The sequence below is a fragment of the Eimeria acervulina genome, genomic scaffold (genome assembly GCF_000499425.1).
Source record: "Eimeria acervulina Houghton genomic scaffold, Eah_scaff353, whole genome shotgun sequence".
Classification (NCBI taxonomy): domain Eukaryota; phylum Apicomplexa; class Conoidasida; order Eucoccidiorida; family Eimeriidae; genus Eimeria; species Eimeria acervulina.
The window spans coordinates 1440-25000 of NW_013547362.1; the positions used below are offsets into that span (position 1 = coordinate 1440).

The 23561-nt window shown below is 51.5% G+C and overlaps 9 protein-coding genes across 9 annotated transcripts in view; 4 read left to right on the top strand and 5 right to left on the bottom strand.

The window, feature by feature from the left end:
- Positions 1 to 3178: 3178 nt before the first annotated feature.
- EAH_00034450 (hypothetical protein, conserved) lies at positions 3179 to 4008 on the bottom strand (the record flags this gene model as incomplete). The annotated part of the gene is made up of 3 exons (XM_013392169.1): positions 3179 to 3280; positions 3478 to 3566; positions 3999 to 4008. 3 exons carry the CDS (start codon positions 4006 to 4008, stop codon positions 3179 to 3181), a joined length of 201 nt encoding a protein of 66 aa, XP_013247623.1.
- Positions 4009 to 4597: 589 nt separating this feature from the next.
- Positions 4598 to 9998, top strand: EAH_00034460 (glycosylphosphatidylinositol anchor attachment 1 protein, putative; the record flags this gene model as incomplete). The annotated part of the gene is made up of 8 exons (XM_013392170.1): positions 4598 to 5126; positions 5934 to 6036; positions 6517 to 7017; positions 7690 to 8408; positions 8564 to 9025; positions 9227 to 9318; positions 9571 to 9638; positions 9950 to 9998. The coding sequence occupies 8 exons, from the start codon at positions 4598 to 4600 to the stop codon at positions 9996 to 9998; spliced, it is 2523 nt and encodes an 840-aa protein (XP_013247624.1).
- A 1517-nt stretch (positions 9999 to 11515) lies between these two features.
- On the top strand, positions 11516 to 13642 carry EAH_00034470 (hypothetical protein; the record flags this gene model as incomplete). The annotated part of the gene is made up of 5 exons (XM_013392171.1): positions 11516 to 11528; positions 11652 to 12046; positions 12237 to 12623; positions 12831 to 13139; positions 13559 to 13642. 5 exons carry the CDS (start codon positions 11516 to 11518, stop codon positions 13640 to 13642), a joined length of 1188 nt encoding a protein of 395 aa, XP_013247625.1.
- A 1168-nt stretch (positions 13643 to 14810) lies between these two features.
- EAH_00034480 (hypothetical protein) lies at positions 14811 to 15391 on the bottom strand (the record flags this gene model as incomplete). Its single annotated transcript, XM_013392172.1, has 2 exons — positions 14811 to 15031; positions 15229 to 15391. 2 exons carry the CDS (start codon positions 15389 to 15391, stop codon positions 14811 to 14813), a joined length of 384 nt encoding a protein of 127 aa, XP_013247626.1.
- Positions 15392 to 16869: 1478 nt separating this feature from the next.
- On the bottom strand, positions 16870 to 18447 carry EAH_00034490 (hypothetical protein, conserved; the record flags this gene model as incomplete). Its single annotated transcript, XM_013392173.1, has 3 exons — positions 16870 to 16913; positions 17087 to 17498; positions 17770 to 18447. 3 exons carry the CDS (start codon positions 18445 to 18447, stop codon positions 16870 to 16872), a joined length of 1134 nt encoding a protein of 377 aa, XP_013247627.1.
- Positions 18448 to 18827: 380 nt separating this feature from the next.
- Positions 18828 to 19805, top strand: EAH_00034500 (hypothetical protein, conserved; the record flags this gene model as incomplete). The annotated part of the gene is made up of 3 exons (XM_013392174.1): positions 18828 to 19290; positions 19401 to 19489; positions 19692 to 19805. The coding sequence occupies 3 exons, from the start codon at positions 18828 to 18830 to the stop codon at positions 19803 to 19805; spliced, it is 666 nt and encodes a 221-aa protein (XP_013247628.1).
- Positions 19806 to 20046: 241 nt separating this feature from the next.
- EAH_00034510 (hypothetical protein) lies at positions 20047 to 20583 on the bottom strand (the record flags this gene model as incomplete). Its single annotated transcript, XM_013392175.1, has 1 exon — positions 20047 to 20583. The coding sequence occupies one exon, from the start codon at positions 20581 to 20583 to the stop codon at positions 20047 to 20049; it is 537 nt and encodes a 178-aa protein (XP_013247629.1).
- A 1481-nt stretch (positions 20584 to 22064) lies between these two features.
- EAH_00034520 (hypothetical protein) lies at positions 22065 to 23121 on the bottom strand (the record flags this gene model as incomplete). Its single annotated transcript, XM_013392176.1, has 2 exons — positions 22065 to 22379; positions 22921 to 23121. 2 exons carry the CDS (start codon positions 23119 to 23121, stop codon positions 22065 to 22067), a joined length of 516 nt encoding a protein of 171 aa, XP_013247630.1.
- A 127-nt stretch (positions 23122 to 23248) lies between these two features.
- The window catches only part of EAH_00034530 (hypothetical protein), a gene marked incomplete at both ends in the record, with an annotated part of 682 nt that continues 369 nt past the window's right edge, over positions 23249 to 23561 (top strand). Inside the window, one exon of the mRNA XM_013392177.1 lies at positions 23249 to 23443. Coding sequence (XP_013247631.1) covers positions 23249 to 23443 — 195 coding nt within the window. The remainder of the gene's footprint in view (positions 23444 to 23561) is intronic.

Here is a 23561-nt window from a genome sequence, read left to right on the forward strand (position 1 = left end):
CATCTGTTCCTTGCCCAGAATATTCTCCACTCAACATACAAAGGCAAGGAGTCACTGTACGTGTTGTATTACGGCTTCTAAAGCGCATTTTAGTATACCTCTCATTAGCTGATTCACTTCGTCTTGAAGGCTCACTCGCTTCCGAAGCATGATCCTGAGATCATCACTCATTACTATGACGGAGAGGGCATTCGGCATCTCAACTCAGGAGGGTTACACCAGATGAATAGAGAACAGGAGGGGAGTCAGGCAAGGCTGGTCTCTTAGCCCTTTTCCTTTTCAACCTTGCCATGATCGAGCCGCTATTGCAGAGACTGGCGCAAGGAAATCAGGCCAAGATTTACGTACAACAGATAGGAAGCCAGCGATAAAGGCCTCTCATTATGGCGCACGCAGATGAGTTGGAAACTATTTCCAGCACCCGTAAGGGCATCAGCAACCTTCACCAAGTGGTAGCAGGCTTCCTTCAATGGACGGCATCAATGCCCAGCCTGTAGTAAGCATCGCCTTCTGCTTCTACTACTTACCTACCCTGCGTACACCTACTAGGTGCACACTCATTATATGAACGTTACAGGCAACGCATAACCCTTGAAATAAATTTAAAATACAAAAACATTGTCTTTAGTGTATTTCCGAGGTTGCTGCCCAGAGCACTCTTAGCCTAATTGCCTTACTTCCTGTCTAGAGTGATTTGATTTATTTCTAATAGGATATTCTTTACATGCTTTCAGCTGGTCGGATATCCAGATGCCCAGTTAGAGAATAACTGTAATGGATGCGCACTACACAACCCGTCCGTGTGCAGTACGTTGGGACCGAGGGTGGACAAGACCGTGCAATGAGATGATCCGGTCCAACTAATGCTGCAAAGGAATTCTTGCCCTTGGTGAAGCTGGGATAGGCGTACAAGTACCTGGGGGTGAAAGATGCACTAGAGACTACAGTGCAACAGAGCCACATGCTTCATGCCATTACCAAGACGTATCCAGACGAAGAAGGATATTAAGCACTTCACGTCAGAGCTCCTCGCCTTGGAGAATTTGTATGCGATGATCATTTGTGCGATGTGTCAGCTGGACTATCACCTCAGGCATTGCTATCCTTCCAAACTGCACGTGGTCGATCGACATCTAGTGCCGTTCAGGAAAGGACACGACAACCGACGTGTCCCATCAACCCATTCCGAGTGGAGGGGGGATGGGCTGTACATCCATACAGACGATAGCAACAGCGACACTGTCTAGTATGCAGATGCCTACAAGCAGGGGTTGCATGATCCGGAAGGTTGCAGCCCGTCAAGTGCTTGAGGCCATCAAACGGCCTTCCTATACATGCCTGCGAATGATACCTGTAATTGAAGACATTCTTGCCTACTTCAACAGACGCGATATTGGATGTCCGAGGAGAAGCAAGAAAGTGCATATAAGAAGCTTGCGGTCAGAGCTTCTGGGTAGCATATGGGTGAGCAAGACGCGACTCGAGACTGGGAGTGATGGGAGCTTGAATGCTGTTCAGGCAGCAGAAAACTTCTACTTAGACCAGAAGACCTCATCAGAAGCATCCAGCAGCATACGGCAACATGGTAGCGAGGTGTGGGGAAGGAAATGACAGATCAAGGGAAATCCGTGCCCCACCACACATCAAGTAACAATGCTGCCTTCAAGGGACCCACTCCCCTGAATTAAGAGGAAGTAAGGCTCGCAATGAAAAGACGGGCTTCACAGCTTCCTACAAGAGCATACATCTAGACCTTCCAAGTTTCAACGGTTTCACGCTGCCGCCACTGCACGGCTGACGCTGAAACCCTCGCTCATGCCCACACATCGTAGACATAAGGATAAAGACCAGATACAAAAAGGCACTGGGAGGTATCAAAAACACCTATCAGTAACAGCGTGGTTATCAGGAGGAAAACGACCGAGTTTGCTCGCAGACCAGAAGACGTGGAGACAATACTGAGGTCACACATCATCCTGAGAGACGACAGCAATTGTGGGCTTTGTCTTCGAAGGCTACAAGTAGAACTCGTTTGCTGCAGCCTGCACTTACAGGTAGTGTTGTACAAAAGCCTCAGGAGACACTTTAAAAAACATGGGTATCGGGTGAGAGTGCAGGCACTAATCGGTCGATCTCTAGGTGGTATTGCACAAGTGAAGAAAAGCATGCTCACACAGGAGCTTCGGATCGCAGACTGCACAGCATCGGGTATCCAGCGTGTCATCAGTACTGACTGCATTCAGCATAGCTGTCAAGTATAGGGTTTTCACTTAGCCGGCAGTTGTACAAGACGAGCACGAGGCGGAGGTCGCTCTCGTGCGAAAACTACACAGAGTGTATGATGATCTAATGACGCCAAAACTAACTGGCGAGGTGTGCGTGCATATATAATATATATATGTATATGTGCTTGCATGTATTTGTCGCCTTGCCCCTACGGGGGGTATTGAACAGCCCCACCTCACTGCTAACAGGCGTAAAATTTGAATAGACTTTCTTTCGTTTCTTGCTGCATGGAGAAAGCAGCCATCGTTCTTGCGAATAAACAAACAAACGAAAGAGGAAGCAAAGCACGAAACCAAAATGAGCAAATTGCACAAACAGAAAATAAAGAGGCGTATGTATTTTGTTCGTTTGCCCCGCAACTAGCGAGATAATTAACAGACAAACAGAAACAACAGACAAAGAGACAAAAATGCATTCATCTGCTTGCAAACAGGCAATCAGCCCTTAGCCACGTGCTGAGACACCCTAAACCCTAAACCCTAAACCCTCGTATCGTGCGCTGGTGCTTACCATACTTCCTCTTCTTCTGCATCCGCCTAAACAATGAAACAAAATAAAATAAAACGATAAAAACCAAAGCTGCAGCCCCCAGCCTCTGCTATAGATGCATTGGCGCCAGAAGGCCACAAGTTCAAACAAACGGACGGCCCTCCCCCACAGCAAAATGCTGCTGCTGCAGCTCCTGCTGCAGGAAAGTAGACCAACAACAGCAACAGCTGTTGCTGCTGCTGCTGTTCATAAAGATGCCGCAGTGGCTAAACCTGCCGCTGCTCCTAAAGTTGCCGCCGCTGCAGCTATGACTGCTGCTGCTGCGTATACAAGTGCTGCTGCTGCTGCTGTTAGAAGTCTTGCTGCTACTGCCAAAGCTGCAGCTGCAATAGCAGCACTCAGATCATGGAATTGGCTGCGGAGGGCGCCGAATGCCGCCGGGTATTGGCTGCCCCTCCTCGTGTTTGTACAGCCGCGGTTGTCGCCAACGAAAGGCCTTGCGGTACTGCAAAACCACAAACCCTAAACCCTAAACCCTAAACGTTAAACCCTTGGCACTAAAACAGGAGGAGGGTAGATGCTGCAAGCAGCCTGCTTGTACTAGGCAGAGAGAAAACCCTAACGTCCGTGCAAAGGAATACAACAGCACCGCGTGGCCGTGGCATAGGCAAGACACTTAGGGTTTAGGGTTTAGGGGTTTACCTCCGAGACCTCCTCGTCGGGAATAAAACCCTTAAGCGAACCAGGCCGGTCATCTGGGTCCGCGTAGTGCTGTACGCCAACTCCAAACCCTAAGCCCTAAACCCTAAACCCTAAACCCTAAACCGCAGACCCTAACCCCAAACCATAAGCATCAATCCTCTCCCCCACACCGTGATTTCGAAACCCTAACCTTTATATCATAAACCCTTCGAGTGAAATTCCAACTCCTAGACCTCAAATGCTAAGCCCTAAACCTCAAACCTTTAGGGTTTAGGGTTGAATCCGAATCCTAAAAGGTTTAGGATCAGTGCAGGGCGAAATGCTTCTTCTCCTCACCTCTGTTATGAACTTCACCTGCGCCCCAGGGTATACCGAAGTTATCATGTATCTGCAGCAGCAGCAGCAGCAGCAGCAGCAGCGAGCGCAGTAGCTGCGTGCACTTCGAAGCCCTAAGCTCTTCTGCCCAAACCCTCAAGTCTAAACCCTAAACCCTAATCCCTAACGGCATGAGGTGTGCATACACCGCAGCATTACCTCGCCCACTCCTTTACTCCGAAGCGGTGCTGCAGCGGCCCTTGATAGACAAAAGAAAACTTTCCGTCGCATGCACACAGCAGCCGAAGAATGCCGCTACCCTGAAACAGCAGCAGCAGCGACAGCAGATGCAGCAGATGCAGAAGCAGCAGTAGGAGCACTATCCTGTAGCAGCAGCAAAAGCAGCAGCAGCTGCGGAAGCAACAAAAGCAACAGCTTCTACGCTCGGGGTGTCCTTCGCGTTTGTATAAGGCTGCAGGGAAGCATCAATAAGAGCAGCAAGAAAAGCAGAAGCAACAGCAACAGCAGCAGCAGCAGCAGCAGCGTACGTCTGGTCTAGTGAAGGTGGGCAGCACCCTTTCTATCTTTTTTATCTCCTAAGGACAAAAACATAATCCAAACGAGTTATCGTTGCAACAGAAACAACCCATGTCAGCAGCAGCAGCAACAGCAGCAGCAGCAGGAACGGCACAAACCAAAACAGCAGCAGCAGAAGCTGCTATTGCTGTTGAGGCAAGAGTACCTGCAGCAGCACTACCGACGCCAGCAGCACTACGCAGCAATTGCATCACAAAATGTTGCTGCAATGGCATCACCAGCAGCAGATGCAGCAGCAGCAGATTCATCAACTGCAGCAGGTGCACAGCAGCAGCAGCAGCAAGTACAGCAGCAGCAGCAGCAGCATGCGATGTTTATTGTTACAGCAGGGTCTACACGGATGCCTCCTGCTGCTTCTTCTGCTGTCATCTTCGTATCTGCTGCTCTCCCTAAACCCTCTTCTTCAACAAACACCAAAGAACCTTCTCGCTGCTCAAACAACCTGCATCAGCACCAGCAGCAGCAGCACCAGCAGGTGCATGCACAGCAGCAGGGGAAACAGCAACCAGCTGCAGCAACTGCCCCTCGAAATGCTTCAGTTACCACAGCAGCAACAAGGGTAGACGGAACAACAGCAGCAACAGCAGCAGCGCTACCAGCAGCAGCAGCACCAACCAAGGCAACTACAGCAGTAGCAACAGCACCAGCAACAGCACCAGCAGCAGGGACAGCAGCAGCAGGGACAGCAGGAGCAGCAGCAACAGCAGCAGCGGCAACAGCAGGAACCTACACTCTTTGTGCGAGAAGGTTTGCTGTTTGATAATCGAAGGCTCTGTCTGGTTGCTGCTGTCCCAACTCAAAGGCGAAATCGACAGACAAACGACGCACACGATGAGGCCCGTCATCTACTAAAGGAATGCCAAACGCATGCAACCTGCTGCTCCTGCTGATGCTGCTGATGCTGCTGTTGTTGATGCTGCTGCTGGTGGTACTTTTTCTGAGGCTGCTACTGCTGCTGCTTCTGATGCTGCTGTTGCTGCTGCTTTTGCTATTGCTGCTGCTGCAGGAAGGTGGAGGGACTGCAATTCTGTTCTGCGGTGCCGCTGCCCTTCTTGCTGCTGCTGCTGCTGTTGTTGTTGCTGAGACAAAAGAACAGCAGCGAGGCCTAGAGACAGCAGCACCTGCTGCTGCTGCCGCTGCTGTTGGTGCGGTTGTTTGCTGAGAAGGCGCTCCATCTGCAGGCAGCACTGCTGACCTTGAAGAAGAAATCACCCCGCACATGCCAGAACGAGGCAGAAGCAACACAAGCAGCAGCAGCAGCAGAAGCGGCAGGGGGAGCAGGCGCAGCCGCTGCTGCCTTAGCAGCAGCAGAGTTGAGGACATCATCTACCTCTGGGCTCAAACCCACATTTGCTGCAGCAGAAGACACAAGGGGAAGCTCGGCTGGTGCTGCTGCCGCTGCTGGTCTTGCTACTCCTCCTCCTGCCGCTCCTCTTGCAGCAGCAGCAGCAGCAGCTGCTGCTGCTGCTGCCGCCTGCTGCTGCCGACGCTGTTGCTGCCGACACCAATTGCAGCCTTCCTTTCCACCTGATGGACCACTGTAGACGCTGTTGTTGTTGCTGCTTCTGCTGCAACAGCAGCAACAGGAGCAGCAGCAACAGCAGCAGGAGCAGCACCAGGAGCAGCTGCAGCAGAAAGTCTAGTGAGGTACGGCGCAGCCGTTGCAACAGGAAGAACGGGGTTGCATAGAAGCAGCAAGGAGAGGGCTTTTAATGAAAAAACCTACAAAAACAAATAAAATACTAACTAATTTGAAATAAATAACTAATTTAATCAGTTATTTGACCCGCTTTCACTGCACTGAATCTGCTGTTGCCGCTGCTGAAGTCGGCTGGGGGGCCCCCCGGGGTTTGCGTTGCATGCAGCAGCAAAAGAAGAAAAGTTTTCTTCTTTTTTGTTCTGTTTTCTCTCCAATACATATTTGCTGTTCACACATTAAATGACAGGAACGCGATCTCCTTCTACATGCGCTCGGCCGCTGCTGCTGCCGCCGCTGCTGCTGTAACAAGACATCTGCCTGGGGGGCGACGACAGCAGCAGCATACAGCAGCAGCAAGCAGCAACAGCAAGCTGCAGCAACAAGCAGAAGCAGCAGCAATTGACAAAACGGCTGCACATCTGATGCAGACAAGCAGCCATTAGGCAGGCGCAGTCGATCCAGCAGCAACACCAGCAACAGCAGCAGCAAGCAGCACCACGCAGCTGCAGCAGCAGCGGCTGCCGCAACAACAGAAGCAACAACAGAAAAAGCGGCATCAGCTCACAAACCGAATGCGCTAACCACACCAGAACCACCAACAAACGACCCTGCGGCGGCAACAGTAGCAGCAGCAGCAGCAACAGCAGCAACAGCAGCAGCAACAACAACAACAGCTTCAATAGAAGCAACACCAGCAACAGCAGCACCAGCAGCAGCAACACGGGCAGCAGCAACAACCCCAACACCAGCAGCAGCAGCAACAGCAACCGCAGAAGCAGCACAATGGGACGTCTTGCTGCTGCCTTGAGGCGTAAGCTGGGCGCTCGCTGCAGCCGCTGGCTCGGCAGCAGCAGCAAAAGCAGCAGTTTGCGCAGCATGACGCGGGAGGAGAAGCTGCAGTTTTTGCTGTTGAAGCTGAGGCCTCTCGGGTATTTATTTATTTATCTATTTTGCTTGTTTGCTGTTTCTGTCTTGTTTTGTCTCTGATATAACTAATTAAGTTTTCTTCTTCTTCAGGCGTATGCACACCTTTCTTCGCTGATCTCACACATGCTTCCTGTTGCTACGGCTGTTGCTGCTGCTCCTACTGTTGCTGCTACTGCTGCAATCGCCTTTGATTCCCTTGTTGCTGCTGTTGCTTCTGCACTTGTTGTTTTTGCTGCGGCTGCTTCTGCTGTTTGTGCTGCTAATTGGCTTTTGCTTCTGTGTGTGTTACCTCTGTTGTTTTTGCTGTTGCATTGCTCTTGCGTGTGCTGCTGCTGCCTTTGCTGCTGCCTTTGCTGCTGCTGCTGCTGCAGGCCTTTGTGTTTCGTTGCTGGCTTTATTTTTTTGATTTGTTTACCTTCTTTCCCTCACCCTACTGAAGTAGAAGAGCATTCATTTGCTGTAGGACAGCACAAAGCAGCAGTTAGCAGCCCCCAATCTGCTGCTGCTGCTGCTCTGATGCCACTTGCTGCCTTCGTATACCTGCGGCTTGAAGCTGCTACTGCTGCTGCTGCTGCTGCTGCTGCTGCGGGCCGCGCTGCCGCTGCTGCACCCTGCTACTCCGGGCCCCTCAAGCCATCCCAATATCCCTTTATCTTCCTTCCTCAACTCCGCAGCGAGCAGCAGCAGCAGCAGCAGCAAAAGCAGCAGCAGCAGCAGCAGCAGTGTTCTGAAAAGCAAGCTCCAGCGTTTTTGCTGGAGTTGCATTCTTTGTTTGGCGCTCTGCAACTTGAGTCTTCGCTGCAGCCCTTTTACCTTATGGAACCCCAAGCAGCAGCAGCAGCAACAGCAGCAACGGCAGCAACAAGCACGGCAACAGCAACAGCAGCAGGAGCTGCAGCAACAGCCGCAGCAGCGACTCTGCATTTTAACTTTGTAGGAATTGCGCGCAGCGGCAGAGGAGACGGAAGAGAAGCAATTGTACTGCCGTTTCTCTTCGACTTCAGCGACCCCCCAGCTGTGCCTGCTGCAGCAGCAGCAGCAGCAGCAGCGGCAGCAGCAGCAGAGGAAGAAGCAGCGGCAGCAGCAGGTGCTGCTGCTGCCGAGGCGATGCATGTGCTGCTGGAAGCAGCAGGCGTTGAGGGAGCAGCAGCAGCAACACTGCCAGCTGCTGCCCTCTCTCAGCTAACTTTTGCCGAGCTGCTGCAGCTGCTGCAGCAGCAGCCAACCCTTGATGCTCTCGCAGCAAAGCTGCGGCAGCAAGGCATTCGCTTGTCTGCGCGTGTTGCTGCTGCTGCTGCTGCTGCTCTGGCGCTGCAGCTGCAGCAGCAGTCACCGTGGCTAGCGAAGGACGTCATTATCATCATCGCCGATCGACAACTGCCCTATGCTGCAGGTGCTGCTGCTGCTGCTGCAGTTGCTGCTTTGCTGCTGCAGTATGGTTTGCAGCAGGATTCGCTGCAGTGTCCCGTTGCTGTTATTTCGGTGCAGCAGCAGCATCTGCTGCTCGTCCTTACGTTGTTTCTGCTGCTGCTTCTGCTGCTGCTGCAGGTCTGCGTGCGTTTGCTGAATATTACTTTCGAGGCGCAGCAGCATGGGGCTTGCAACAGCAGCAGCAGCAGCAGCAGCAGCAAGGAGGTGGCGCTGCAGTCTCTGTCTTTGTTGGCGCTGCACTTGAACTTGTCCCTGACTCCCTGCTAGACCCAGCGTTGCCTGCAGTAGCAGCAGCAGCAGCAGCAGCAACAGCAGCAGCAGCAGCAGATGCTGCTTCTCAAGAGGATGCCAGGAGTGGGAACAGGATGCAAGATGCAAGAACAGCAGCAGACGCTGCTGCTGCTGCTGCGCGCGCAGCAGCAGCGCGCTGGACAGACCCCCATGTGCTGCCGCGGAGGCTTCAACCGCAGCAGCTGCTGCATCTTCAGCAGCAGCTGCAGCAGCAGCAGCAGCAGCAGGACATAGGCACTTTGGCTGCGACAGACTACGGGTCAATCAGCTTTCTCCACGTCGAGTTCGGTCGGTGGCTGGTGCTGCTGTTTCTGCTGCTGCTGCTTGTTCTGGTGTTGCTGCTGCTGGCGTTGCTGCTGCTGCACCATCTGCAGTGGCAGTCGTGCGTCGTCGCATGTTTGGAGGCAGTGCATCTGTCTCTCTATTTTCCTGCTGCTGCGATTGTTTTTGATGCTGCTGCATTGCTGCTGCTGCTGCTGTTTGCTGCAGAAGGGGCTGATGGGCAGCTGGTGAACGAAGACATCGCCAACGTTTTGCTGATAGAGGCGCGCAGTGAAGTGCTCCCTACAACACTGCGCAGCGTAAGCCTTGCTGCTGCTGCTGCTGCTGCTGCTGATGCTTATGGTGGTTTGCTGCAGCTTCTGGCTGGTTTCTGCTTGCTGCTTTTTTGTCAGTGCAGCAGCAGCTTCCCGTTCCGGTTCGCTGTGGCAGCCTATGCAGCGGCACTTGCTTTATGCTCCTGCTGCTGCAGTTGTTGTAGCTGCTGTTGCTGCTGCAGCAGGTGCAGCAGCTGCTGCATTTGCTGCTGCTGCAACTGTGTTTTTCTGCTGCAGTTTTGGGAAAGCGCATGGCGGCCGGCCGTTGGGGCGGGGGCGCACACTGCCGTAGAGCCTCTCTTGAGGTTAGGGTTTAGGGTTTAGGGTTTAGGGTTTAGAATTTAGAGTTTTCTTTGTTTGTACTGCGGTGTGCTGCGGGGCATCTTTCGCTTTGCTTGCTTGAGGACCCTTCATCAGCTGCAATTCCTGCTGCCATTGCTGCTGCTGCTGCTGCTGTTGCTGCTGCTGCTGCTGCAGGGAAGGCATAAACATTGCGACGGCTGCTGCGCATGGGGCTTTCTCTGACGCCTTTTCTTTGTCTTCTTCTTCTTCAATTCGATGGCTGTCCTTAGTCTCGTAAGAGAAATATATTTATTTTCTTTGCTTGTTGTTGCAGCTGGCCGCAGCAGCAACAGCAACAGCAGCAACAGCAGGAGCAACAGTAGCAGTGGCAGATGCGTAGACAGCAGCTGTAGCGGCAGCAGCAGTCTCGGCGACAGCACCAGCACCAGCAGCAGCAAAGGAGGCGCACCAGCAGCAGCAGCAGCAGCAGCAGCAGCAGCAGCAGCATTATAACTGGTTGCAGCATGATTGATGTTTATGTGATGCTTGTTTAGACTGTTTGAACGCGTAATACGGAGCTGCAGCAACGTTGAGGTGTCTCTGTTTCGCTCTTTTTCTTCATTCTTCTTCATTGCGAAACATCTTCATTCTTCTGGAGGAGTATTTATTTTCATTACTCCTCTACTCGTACTCATTATTGCATTACCCGTCAGACATCTATGCACGCCTGCTGCTGATGCTGCTGCTGCTGATGCTGATCTCGCTGCTGCTGATGCTGCTGCTGCTGTTGGTGACGCTGGTGGTGTTGGTGCAATTTCGGGAGCTGCTTGAGGCTGCTGCTGATGCTTCTGATGTTGCTGTTGCTGCTGGTTTGAGTATCACTTTAGGTGTATCACTATTTGCTGCAGCTGCTTTGAAGCGGCTCTTAATGCTGCTGCTGCATCTTCAGCAGCACCAACTGCTGCTGCAGGCGCATTCTGTTCTGAGTGCTTCCGCCGGTGCTGCTGCTGCTGCGTTTGCAGCTGTTGACGTCTCGCATTGTCAGCGACTTCAGGACGTTTTGCTTGGGAATGTTGGGTGTATCTGCAGCTCTTGCTGCTGCTCTTCCTGTTTATCTCTCAGCTGCTTCTGTCGGTCTCTGTCTCCTGCTGCTGCTGCTGCTGCTGCTGCGTTTGCTGCTGCGTTTGCTGCTGCTGCTGTTCGAAGCAGCATTTGCTTTCTATCGACTGCGGTCTCGTGCTGTCTTCTGTGCTCTTCCACCGTGCTGCTGCTGCTGCTGCTGCTGTTTGCCGCTAAGCTGCTGCCGCTGAGAATAGTTTCCACAGCGATTTAATTATCGATGCATTATTTAATTAATTAATCTATTTATTTATTTGTACAGCCTTCCTTTTCTTCGTTTCTTTGGGGGGCTTCAGCAGCACCTCGCTGCATCCAGTGGCAGCACCGCGATCTTCTTATCTACTCACAGGTATAGCACCACTTGCTGCTGTTACTGCTGCTGCTGTTGCTGCTGTTGCTGATCTAGCTGCTGCTGAAGCTGTTGATGCTGCGCTAGCTGTTGCTGGTGCTCTGGCTGTTGCCGGTGCTGCTGCTGCTGCTGCTGCTCTAGCTATTGCTGCTACTGCTGCTCTAGCTATTGCTGCTGCTGCTCTCATTGGTGTTGCTTCTGGTTTGCTGCTTTAGAGGCCGCGGCAAGGAGCCTCCAGTTCTGCTGCTGCTGCTGCTGCTCTAGTTGTTGTTTGTTTCGTCGTTGGCGCAAGTGTGTGTCAGGTTGCTGCTGTTGCTGCTGCTGCTGCTGTTGTTGTGTTTATAGAAAGCAGCGGCGTGGCTGTATGCCGCAGTGCCTGGTTATTTGTTGCTGCTGCTGGTGCTGGTTTATGCGGCGTTTCGCATACGACGCATGCAGCTGCGAGGTATGACAACTTGCTGCTTCTGCTGCTGCGGCTGCAGCTGCTGCTGCTGCTGGTGCTCTTGGCTTTGCTGCTGTTGTTGTAGCAGCGAGGCGATGTAAGTTGCTGCTTGTCTTGCTGCTGCAGCACAGGAGCATGATTCTCAGCAGCAAGACCCAGGCGCCCTCTTCGCCCCGCTTACTACCCCCGAGCGTCGGGCAGCAGCAGCAGCGGCAGCAGCGGCTGCTGCTGCTGCAACACCAGCTGCTGCTGCTCCCGCTGCAGCAACAACACCTGCAGCTACTGCTTCAGCATCGCCCGCACACTCAGAGCCATCAGATGCAGCACACCAGCAGCAGCAACAGCAGCAGCAAAAGCAACAGCAGCAACAGCAGCAGCAAGAGGCGAACGAAGTTGCTCTTGATGAAGCAGCAGAAGTTTTGCTAGACCAATGGCTGCCGCCTGCTGCACCTCCTGCTCTGTGGCTCTGCATGCGCGCTGCTGCTCGCTTGCTGCTGCTCTCCATCTTGCTGTCCTTACTCGTAAACAACTGCTGCTGCTGCTGTTGCTACTGCTGGTCTTGGCCCTGCTGTTGCTCGTGGTGCTGCGGCTGCTGCTGCTTCTATTTGTGGTGGTGTTGGTGGCGCTGCTGCTGCTGCTGCTGCTTCTACTCCTGCTGCTGCTGCTGTTGGATATTGTTTGGTTACATGCAGCTTTGTTTGTTTGCTGCAGCTAGCGAATGTCTCATTGTCGTGGCTGCTAGGGGTTTTGCTGCTGCCGCCTCTCTTTCTGCTTGTGCCCCTCTTCCACGACCCTACGCAACAGCACCGGAAGCAGCTGCAGCAGCAGCTGCAGCAGCAGAAGCTGCAGCAGAAGCAGCAGCAGGAAGGGCAGCAAAAGGCTGGCACGGTGCAGCAGGGAGAGATGCGTGGAGAAAGAGACAAGAAAGCAGCAGCAGCGGAAGCAAGCAGCAACACAGCAGCAGATGCGGCAGACGTTCTGCGGCAACAACTGAAGCAGCAGCAGCAGAAACACAGGAGACTGCTGCTGAGGAAGGCAGCACTGGTGCTGCTCACTTGTCTGCTGCTTCTGCTGTTCTGCGACTTTGAAGCTCTAACGGTATATTGTCTCCTCAGCTGAAACTGTTGCTGCTACCGCTGCTGTTGCTGCTACTGGGGCTGCTTCTGCTGGTGCTGCTTTTCCTACTATAACTGCTGCTCGTACTATTGCTGTAACTGCTGCTGCTGCTGGTTTTGCTGCTGCTTCTGCTGCTTGTGCTGCTGCTGCTCTATGATGGCGTGTCTGTTTGCATGTACTTGATTGCAGGATTTAAGGTCTCGTCTTTTAGCAGCAGCAGCAGAATACGCGGGGTTTGCTGCTGCTGCTCTGAGTGGCAGCAGAAACCCTTCGCCAGAGCTGCTGCTGCAGTGGCTGAGCTCTGGCGTGCTCCAGCAGCAGCAGCAGCACGCGATGCCTTTCGATGCAGCAGCAGCTGTTGCTGCTGGAGACGCAGCAGCGCCAGCCTTTGCTGCTCCTGTTGCTGCTGCTGCTGCTGTTGGTCCTACCGCCTGGAGGGTACAAGCAGAAGATGCTGCAGCGGGGGGTATCTGGGTGCAGCAGCAGCAGCAGCAGGGGGTGCTGCTGCAGCTACTGCAGCTGCTGCTGCCTCGTCGGCCAAACAGTTTGCTGCTGCTGCTGTACAGTTTAGGTAGAGATTGCGTTTGCATTGGCAGCAGCACTTTCTTGTTGTTTGTCTTTGGTTTACTTCCTCTCTTATTTGTCTTCTTTCTCGTCTTCTTGCTGCTGCCGGCGTGAGGTGTACGTACACCTCAATAATGCCGCTGCTGCTGAGAAAGCAGCAACAACAGCAGCAGCAACACGTGGAGAAGCAGCTGCACGAGCAGCAGCAACACGTGGAGAAGCAGCTGCACGAGCAGCAGCTGCAACAGTAGCTTCTGCTGCAGCAGCAGCTGCTGCAGCAGCAGCACCTGATGCAGCATAGGCTGCAGCAGCTGCAGTGAACTTTAATACCCATTAAATTCTTACCTTGGCAGAGGCAGAGGACGCAGCAGCTGCAGCAGCTGCAGAAGCAGCAGCTGCAGAAGCAGAAGCAGCAGCAGCAACTGCTGCTACAATAACACTTCATGAGCTGCAGATTCGCCTTTCATATATATATATATATATGTATAGCTGTACATGTTTGTAGACAAATGCATATATATAATATATATTATATAATAGCACAAACAAATAGAAAGAGATAGCGAGACGAAAAATGAACAAAAAAAGGAGAACGCGCAAACAAACAGACAAACAAACAAACAAACAAACAAAAGTAAATAAATAAATAAATAAATAAATAAAACAGACACACAAACAGACAAGTAAACAAATAAATAAATAAATAAATAAAGAAATAAACAAATAAATAAGTAAAACAGAGAAGCAAACAAACAAGCAAGCAAGCAAACAAACAAACAAACATAGAGAAGAAAAACAGACAAAGGCAAGAAAAACAAAGATAAAGAACAAAGAGAAACACAGAGACACAAAAACAAACAAATATAAACAAACAAACAAAGACGAAAAACAAACAAAGAGAAGAACAACGAAGACAAACAAAAGCAGAAAAACAAATAAACAAGGAAGGAGCAAACAAACAAACAAAACAAAGTGAAGTAAAAAAACAAAAACAAACAAAAACAAACTGACATAAACATAGATAAAGAGGCGAACAAACAACAAAGATAAAACAAACAACAACAAATTGAAATGACAGAGCAAAGAAAGACAAAGACAAAGGCAGGAAAGGACAAGTTGCTGCTGCTGCTGCTGCTGCTGCAGAAAACACCGCAGCGCAGCAATTGAATTTGTATTTACCTTGCTGCTCTTCTTTGTCTATCTTTATGTTTTTTTTGTTTGTTTCTTTCATATTACATTACAGTATATTATATATTATTTATTATATCAGACTATATTATATATTATATATTATACATTATGTATTATACATTATATATTGTATATTATATATTATATATTATATATTCTATATTATATATTATATATATTATATATTATTTTGTTCATTTGTCTACATTAGTTTTATTTTTTACTTTTATTTAATTTTATTTTGTTTTATTTTTGCAACGACATTTTGTAATCTTCTCTGAACCTTAAAAAAAAACAAATCCAAAGTGCCTCAGCAAAGCAGCAGCTGCTGCAGCAGAAGCAGTAGCTACAGCAGCAGCTGCAGCAGCAGCAGCAAAGGCCGCAACAGCAGTGTCAGCTGCTGCTGCAGCAAGTTTACTGCGCAGTAGAAACGCCCCTACGGGGGCTATATCTGTTGTCTGCCTGTCTGGTTGCTGCTGCTGCTGCTGCAGTTGTTCCTGCTGCTTCTGCATTTGCCGCTGCTGCCTCTTTAATGAAGCTGCAGTTTTGCTGCTGTCTGCTGTCGATGAGGTGCTGCACCTGCTGCTGCAGCAGCTGCTGCTGCTTCCGCTTGAATACCGATTGTATTTCTCTTGCTGCATGCGCACAAACAAAACGCCACAGCAAATCTTCGTTTCCTGCTGCTGCTGCTGTTTCTGCTGCTGCTCCTGTTGCTTCTCCTGCTTCTGCTTCTGCTTCTACAGTTGCTGTTGCTGCTGCTGTTCTTGCTACGTGTGCTTCTCTTACTGCTGCCGTTTCTGCTGCTGCAGCAGCAGCAAATGGTGCTTCTTACCTGCTTTAGGGTTGGTTGCTGCGGCAGCTGCTGCTGCCTTGCGTAGGTTAGCCAGCACAGGGGCCTGTGAAACGCGGTGTAGAATTTGCTGCAACTGCTGCTGCTCCTGCTGCCGTTGCTGCTGCTGCTGCTGCGGCTGTTGCTGTTCCTGCTGCTGCTGCATGGCGAGGAGTTGGTTCAGCAGGTCTTGCGTGTCCGCACATCTCTGCAGCGGCAGCAGCAGCAGCAGCAACAGCAGCAAACATAAAAAGAGTAATAGGGGCATAAGACAAGGAGAGAGATATAAAAACAAAATAAACAAAAAGAAGAAGTGAGGAAGGAAGAAGCAAAGACACGCAAGACAAGACAAATAAATAAATAAATAACAAATAAATGAAGAATAATAAAGACAAAGACAAACAATAAATTAAAAATAAATAATGAAGAGACAACAGTAAAACACAAACAAAAAATAGACAAAGACAGAGAAAAAAATAATAGACAAAGACAAATAAAATATAAACAAAAGCAAAGACAGAGAGACGCTAACGAGAAATAAAAGATAAATAAAAGCAAAGACGGACAAAATATAAAGACAAGCGCAGTGAAAAGACAAACAAAAAGACAAAGACAAAGACAAGGAGAGAAGCACAAGAAACAAGTAAGACAATAATAATAATAAAAACAAATAAAATAAACAAAACAAATATTAAAATAATAAATTAATAAATAATAAAAGACAAACCTTCGCATGCACAGCAACAAGCCAGGCGTCTCCCAGTAATAAACAGCTCTCCTCACTACCGCGAGGAAAATTCAGCACCTACACACAACAGCAAATTGCTGCTGCTGCTGCTGCTGCTGCTGCTGTTGATGGTGCTGCTGTTGATGGTGCTGCTGTTGCTGGTGCTGGTGTCGATGGTGCTGCTGTTGATGGTGCTGCTGTTGCTGCTGCTGCTCAGACTGCTACTGTTGGTCCTGCTGCTGCTTGTGCTGCTGCTGCTTGTGCTGCAGTTGCTTCTGCTGCTGCTGCTGCTTCACTGTGTCTTTGCATATGTTTCTGTCTCTGCCTGTCTCTCTCTGTCTCTTTGTCTCTGTTAATCTGTCTCTGTCTAAGTTGGTTTCGTTTTTGTTTAATTTTGTTTTGTCTGCATTCTGTCTGTCTCCGCTTCTCTACCTGTTTGCTTCTCGAGCTTCTGCTGCTGCTGCTTCTGCTGCTGCTTCTGATGCTGCTATTGCTGCTGCTGATGCTGCTTCGTTGCTACTACTACTACTACTACTGCTGCTGCTGCTACTGCTAGCGAGTAGGCGTTTGCTGCATTACCTGCTGCTGCAGCAGCTGCAGCAAATCTCTCCTTGAGGCCAATGGCGTCCCTATGATTCGCCCTGCACAGACACCCCACTAGCTAGCTAGCTAGCTAGCTAAACAAACATCGAGCTAGCTAGCTAAACAAGCATCCGGCTATCCGGCTAGCTAGCTATCTAAACAACAATCTAGCTAGCTAGCTAAACAGCCGTATAGCTAGCTAGCTATCTAAACAGCGATCTAGCTAGCTAGCTAGCTAAAGGGCGAGTTGCATAGCTAGCCATCAGCCTCCCTGTCTCCATAGCTAGCTAGAGAGGTAGCTAGCTGGCTAGCTAGCCGCGTGTGAGGTGCCTCGACTAGCTGCTCAGCTGCCCGCTAGCCGCCGCTGCTGCTGCTGCTCCTGATCGCCAAGGCGAGACACAGCAGCAGCAGCAGCAGCAGCAGCGCCCCTCGCAGCAACGGACTCTAAAACACCTGTCTCTCTCCCTCCTTCCCTCCCTAGCTAGCTAGCTAGCTAAGATGCAGCAAGCAAGCCAGCTAGCTAGCCAGCTAGCTAGCTGTGTTGCTACGCACCTAGGACCTGTCTCGCTGCTTGCGGATCGACTTGCTGCACTTCGGAGACGCGAAAGAGAGCTGCTAAGGAGACAGACAGAGAGCCCTGCAGCTGCTGCTGCTGCTGCTGCTGCTGCAAATCCAACACTGAACGCGGCAGCCGCAAAGCTGCCTGCAAACCCACCACCCAACGGCACCTCCCACTGCTGCTGCTGCTGCTGCTGCTGCTCGCTACGCAAGCATCGCCCCTGTCCTGATGCTGCTGCTGCTGCTGCAGTTGCTGCTGCTGTTGGTCTCTGAGTTGCGAGAGAACCTGCATTACTTGCTGCGTCTTCGCTGCAAGGCTGAGGGGCCCCCTTCTTCCTGCTGCTGCTGCTGCTGCTGCTGCTGTCCAGTCAAACAGCCCAAATCTCAGCGGCTGCAAAGTGACACCCTGAGCCAACAACAACAGCAGCAGCAGCAACAGCAGCAGCAGTAGCAGCAGCAGCAACAGCAGCAACAGCAGCAGCTGTGGTAGTAGTTTGCCTGGTATCTGCTACAACCACAGTTCCTTGCAGCAGCTTCAGCAGCAACACCAGCAGGAGCAGCAGCAACATCAGCAGCAACAACAAGAGCAGCAGTGCCGCCAGCAGCAAAAACAAGGAGAGCATCAGCAGCACCAGAAGCAGCAGCAGCAGCAGCACGGAGAGCAGCAGCAAGCTTACATCAACAAGGGCGTAAGACAATGCCCCTTTCACTGCTGCAACACCCAAACAAAGATACGAACTCCTCTCGTTTCTGCTGCTGCTGCTGCTGCTGTTGCTGTTGCTGCTGCTGTTACTGCTCCTCTTACTGCTCCTGTTACTGTCATCGTCAAGATCAGAAAAGCTGCTGCTGCTGCTCCTGCTGCTGCTGTCTTTAGTGGGCCCGTCGCTGACGCCGACGCTGGCAGTCGTGTAGCTTCGAACTACCCTCCAGCTGCTGCTGCTGCTGCTGTTGCTGCTGCTGCTGCTGCTGTTGCTGTTGCTGCGGTTGGTCGGAGATAACAAATTTGGTAGTTGCGGTGAAGAGGCAACGTAGCAGTAAAAGGGGCGGGAGCTGCATGTACACCCCAGCACAGCCCCTTCGTTCCTCCTAATATTCCTGCTGTTGCTGCTGCTGCTACTACTTCTGCTCGTGCTGCTGCTGCTGCTGCAGCTGCAGCGGTTTGGCAGCAAGCGCTGCAGCAAGTCCGCAGTTCGGATGGCCGCCACCCCATATTGTGCTGCTGCTGCTCTTCTTTCTGTTGCTGCTGTTGTTGCTGCTGCTGCTGCTCGTGTTGCTGCCGCATGCACCATCCGAGTGTGCAGTGCTGCAGCAGCTGCTGAAGCTGCTGCAGCACGAGCCCCTTGCTGCAGCAGCATCTCCCTTCTGTGGACTGTGCAGATGATCCCGGAGCTATACGGATGCAGCTGTTGTTGCTGCTGCAGCTGCTGCAGCAGCTGCTGCTGCTGCAGCGCGCGCCGCTGCTGCAGTTGCTGCTGGAGAGTTAGTGGTTCTGCCGCATTTCTCTGTCGTTACACCGCGGCTCGCTATCCTTCTGCAGCTTCTGCTGCGGCAGTTGCTGCTGCTGCTGCTGCTAAACAATTTTCTTATTACAGTTGCTGGCTGTATCGATTGCTGCAGCGGGGCTGCGGCTGTGCATGCAGCCACTGAAGCAGCAACTGCAGCAGCAGCAGCGGCTCCTGCGGTTAATTGAATCAAATTTATTTTGTTATCGAGGAAGCAAACTGCAGCAGACCTCATGTTCGCCCCCACACTGGGGGCAGCGTCTGCTGCTGCTGCTGCTGCAACGGCAGCAGCAGCAGCAGCAGCCAAGGCAAACTTCTCCGTATTCCAAGCTGCAGCAAAATGCAGCACAATACTTGGAACGGGAAGAATTAAACACCCTCACAGCAGCCGCAGCAGCAATTGCAGCAGCCGCAGCAGCAGCAGCTACAACAGCAGCAGCAGCAGCACCAGCAGCAGCAGCAGGATTGGGAGGCTTGCACTCTCCACCTCTGTCTGCACCCCTCAGGTGTGGAGCTACGGCGTCCCCCCTCTTGGATGCAGCAGCAGCAGCAGCGCAAGCAGCAGCAGCAGCAGCACAAGCAGCAGCAGCAGCAGCAGCAGCAGCTTTGGGTTGTGGCAGCAGCTACAGCAGCTACGATTTTCTAAACATCCGCTGAAGCTCAAAACGCTCGACCTGCAGCATCCTCATGTCCCTGGTTGGTCATTCAGGGTTTAGGGTTTAGGGTTTAGGGTTTGGGGTTCAGGATTCATGGATTAGGGTGTAAGGATTAGGGTTTAGGGTTTAGGGTTTAGGGTTTGTGTGCAGCCCCTGAGCATTTGCCTCCTCCTCGTTATGCTGCTGCTCGTCTATCGGGTCTGCAGCAATTTGTTCCTGTAAACTGCTACAGAGAAATGGTGAGGGTTTAGGGTTTAGGGTTTAGGGTTCTGTTGCTGCTGTTGCTGATGCTGCTGCTTCTGCTGCAGCTTTGTGCGCTGGTGTTGCTGCTTCGCTGCTGCTGCTCCTTGCGGTGCTGCTGCCTTGCTGCTGCTTCCTGTTTGATCAGTACTGCTGCTGCTGCTGCTGCAGCAGTTTGCTTCTCCTTAGCATTCCAAACAGCACCAACAGCCGCATCAGCAGCAGCAGCAGCAACAACAGCAACAGCACCATAATCATTATCATCATCAGCATCATCATCAGCAACAGCAGCAGCAGCAGCAGTTGCAACAGTAGCACCACCAACAGCAGCACATGCAGCAGCAGCAGCATATACAGCAGCAGCAGCACTTGCAGCAGCACGTGCAGCTGCAGCAGCAGCAGCAGCACTTGCAGCAGGATATGTGTGTGTGTACAGCGCATGGATTTATGTCGGGAAGGCGTTTTTATAGGCAGCGACGCCCCGCTGTCTGTACACCCCAAGTGGGAGTCCTGGCGAAGAAGAAAATATAACTGCATTTCGGATGATAAGTTTTATTTAGCAGCAACTCGAGCAAAAGGAGTCAACTATTACCCCAGGTCTACCTCCTGCTGCGTCTGCTGCTCTTCCTGCTGCATCTGCTGCTCCTGCTGCACGTGTTGCTCGTGCTGCTGCATGGGCTGCTCTTCCTGCTGCATCTGCTGCTCTTCCTGCTGCATCTGCTGCTCTTCCTGCTCGCTCTGCTGCTCCTACTGCTGCATCTGCTGCTCCTACTGCTGCACGTGTTGCTCGTGCTGCTGCATCTGCTGCTCTTCCTGCTGCACGTGTTGCTCTTGCTGCTGCATCTGCTGCTCTTCCTGCTGCATCTGCTGCTCCTCCTGCTGCATCTGCTGCTCCTACTGCTGCACGTGTTGCTCGTGCTGCTGCATGTGCTGCACTTCCTGCTGCATCTGCTGCTCTTCCTGCTGCATCTGCTGCTCCTCCTGCTGCATCTGCTGCTCTTCCTGCTGCATGTGCTGTTCTTCCTGCTGCTGCTGCATGTGCTGCTGCTGCTGCTGCTGCACTAGGGTTCTGCTGCTGTTGTTGCTGTTGCATGAGTTGCTGTTACTGCTCTTGTTCCTTTTTTTTTGCTGCTGCTGTCTTTGCTGCACGTGCATGTGCTGCTGCTGCTGTCTTTGTGCTGCACTTGCATTTGCTGCTGCTGCAGGCAGCACGTGTTTGCTGTTCAGTGGCAGGAAGACGGCGTACACCGCATTCGATGGTTTCGCGCAGCTTTTGGAATCAAAAGAGCAAAAAAAGCTGCAGAAAATTTCAGACTTACACTCGAAGCCGTTGGTCAGCTAACAGGGTTTAGGGTTTAGGGTTTAGGGTTTAGGGTTTAGGGTTTAGGGTTTAGGGGTTAGGGGTTAGGGGTTAGGGTTTAGGGGCTAGGGGTTAGGGTTGGGGCTAGGGTTTAGGATTTAGGGTTTTAAAGGGTTTGTTGATTCATTAAGGGTTATTAAGGGTTATTAAGGGTTATTAAGGGCTATAAAGGGCTATAAAGGGCTATAAAGGGCTATTAAGGGTCTAGGGTTTAGGGTTTAGGGTTTAGGGTTTGTGTGTATTTGTTTAGGAAGAGTAGACGGCGAGCGCACAGAGCGTCAAATTAAATTAAAAGCTGCAGCCCTGCGCATGCGTCTTCGGCTGAGAAAAAAATTATTTGCGAAGATATCCTCTGGACAGTTTTAGTTATTTGTTTATTTATTTATGTGTTTGTTTGTTTGTTTGTTTGTTTATTTATTTATTTGTTTGTTTGTTTGTTTGTTTGTTTATTTGTTTGTTTGTTTATTTGTTTATTTGTTTATTTATTTTTTGTTTGGTTGGTGGTGGGCTCGGAAAAACAAACAAATAAACAAACAAACAAACAAATAAACAAATAAATAAACAAATAAACAAATAAACAAACAAACAAACGGAGACAGAAGAAGAAAATAAATAAACAACAGAGAGAGAGAGAGACAGAGATAAAAATATAGACAGAGACAAAGAGAGAGACTGTTGGCTGCTTTTCTACTGCCCCATCTATTAGGGTTTAGGGTTTAGGGTTTTAGGTTTTAGGGTTTAGGGTTTAGGGCCTAGGGTTTAGGGTTTAGTGGTTAAGGCAATGGACGCTCTCAGAAGCCGCAGCCTCCAAAGGCAAGTCAATCGAGCTAGCCAGCTGCTGCTGCTGTTGCTGCTGTTGCTGCTGCTGCTGCTGCTGTTAGGCCGTGTTGTGTACAGAGGCACCGCCTGCAGAGCCAGCTGCAGCACACAGCTAGCTAGCCAGTGAGCTGTAAGCTAGCTTAGCTAGCTAGCTAGCTAACAGCCCAGCTAGACAGCTAGCTAGCTAGTGCAGCAGCAGCAAATGATGCAGCAGCAGATGCTTCAGCAACAAATGCTGCAGCAGCAAATGCTGCAGCAGCAAATGCTGCAGCATCTATCCCTTTAGCAGGTCGGGACCCTTGAAGCGACGAACAGCCCAGCAGCAGCAGCAAAGGCAGCAGCACAAGCAGCAGCAGCAGCAGGAGACGCATTGTCTCCATCTGCCAGTATATAAACTATGGGGCTGCTGCTGCTTCTGTTGTTGCTGCTGCTGCTGCTGTTCGTGTTGCTGCTGCAGCTGCTTCTGCTTCTTCTTCTACTCTTTGTGTTTGCTGCTGCTGCTTTTGCTGTTGCTGTTTTTGCTGCTGCTGCTTCTGCTGCTGTTGATGGCGGAGCACCCGAAGAGATACATACATGAGCGTTCGCTGCTGCTGCGACGGCAGCAGCAGCAACAGCTGCTGCAGCTGCTGCTGCTGCGAGACGTGAGATTGCTGCAGGGATTGAGGGGTTCCTTCGGGTCGAAAGGCCTGCAGCTGCACTTGGCCTGCCGTCTGCAGCAGCAGCAGCAGCAGCAACAGCAGCAGCAGCACAAACCCAAACTCCCCTTGAGGCGCAGCAACAGCAGCAGCAGATGTTTGGGGTGATTCCGCTGAGTTTAGCAGCAACAGCAGCAGACGGTTTAATGTTAGTCTGAGGCGACAAATGATAGAAGGCAGCAGCAGATGATACTGTAGCAGCAACAGCAGCAGCAGCAGCTGATGCTGCAGCTGCAACAGTAGCAGCAGCAGCTTGGCTTCTTGCCTCTAGAAGGAGACCGTGGGTCTCCTCGCACTTTGAGTCGATAGGGTGTACAGACAACGGCGAATCCTGCAGCAGCATTTGCAGCAAATCTTGAAAGCATCAGCTGCAGCAGCATTAGCAGCAGCGAGAGGAACAGCAGCAGCAGCAGCAGCAGCAGGGTTGCCTGGGTGCGACTTGCCTTCAGCTCTTCCGGAATCAGCACCTTTTCGATCTGCAGCACGCAACAGCAGCACAGAAAACGAAAACCTTTGCTGCTGCTGCTGCTGCTGCTTCTGCTGCTGCTGCAGTGACCATCGCTACAGCTGCTGCAGGTGCAGCTGCCGCAACAGCTGCTGCGGCACCTCCACTGAAGGCTGCTCGTGTTGTAAGAGGAAGCACAAGGGCAGCAGCGGCTGCTGCTGCTGCAGTTGCTGCTGCTGCAGCTACTGATATTGTTGCGGCTGGCACAGCGGCAGCTGCTGCAGCTGCTGCAGCAGCAGCAGCCTCGTGCATCAGCTGACTTGCTGCAGCGGGAGGTGCAGCTGCCCGGTTTGTTCCCCTATGGAGGAGAAGACACGGAAGAAGATACTCTGCAGCAGCAGCAGCAACAGCAGCAGCAGCAGCAGCAACAGCAACAGCAATGACAGCAATAACAGCAGCAACAGCAGCGACAACTGGCGCTGCAAAGGCAGCGGCAGCAGCAGCACCAGCGCGACAGATTTACTGTGGCAGGAAACAGCACCAGCAACAGCAACAGCAACAGCGACATCAGCAGCAGCAACAACAGCAGCAGCAGCAACAGCAGGCTGCTGCTCACAGTATTATTTGCATCGAAGTTGAAGCAAACTGGAAGCAGCAAATCTTCTCTCACAGCAAACAGCCACGCAGAGATCGAAGCCTCTCCCCCCTGAGCATACACCCCAACTACCTCCTCACGAGCTGCAGCAGCAGCA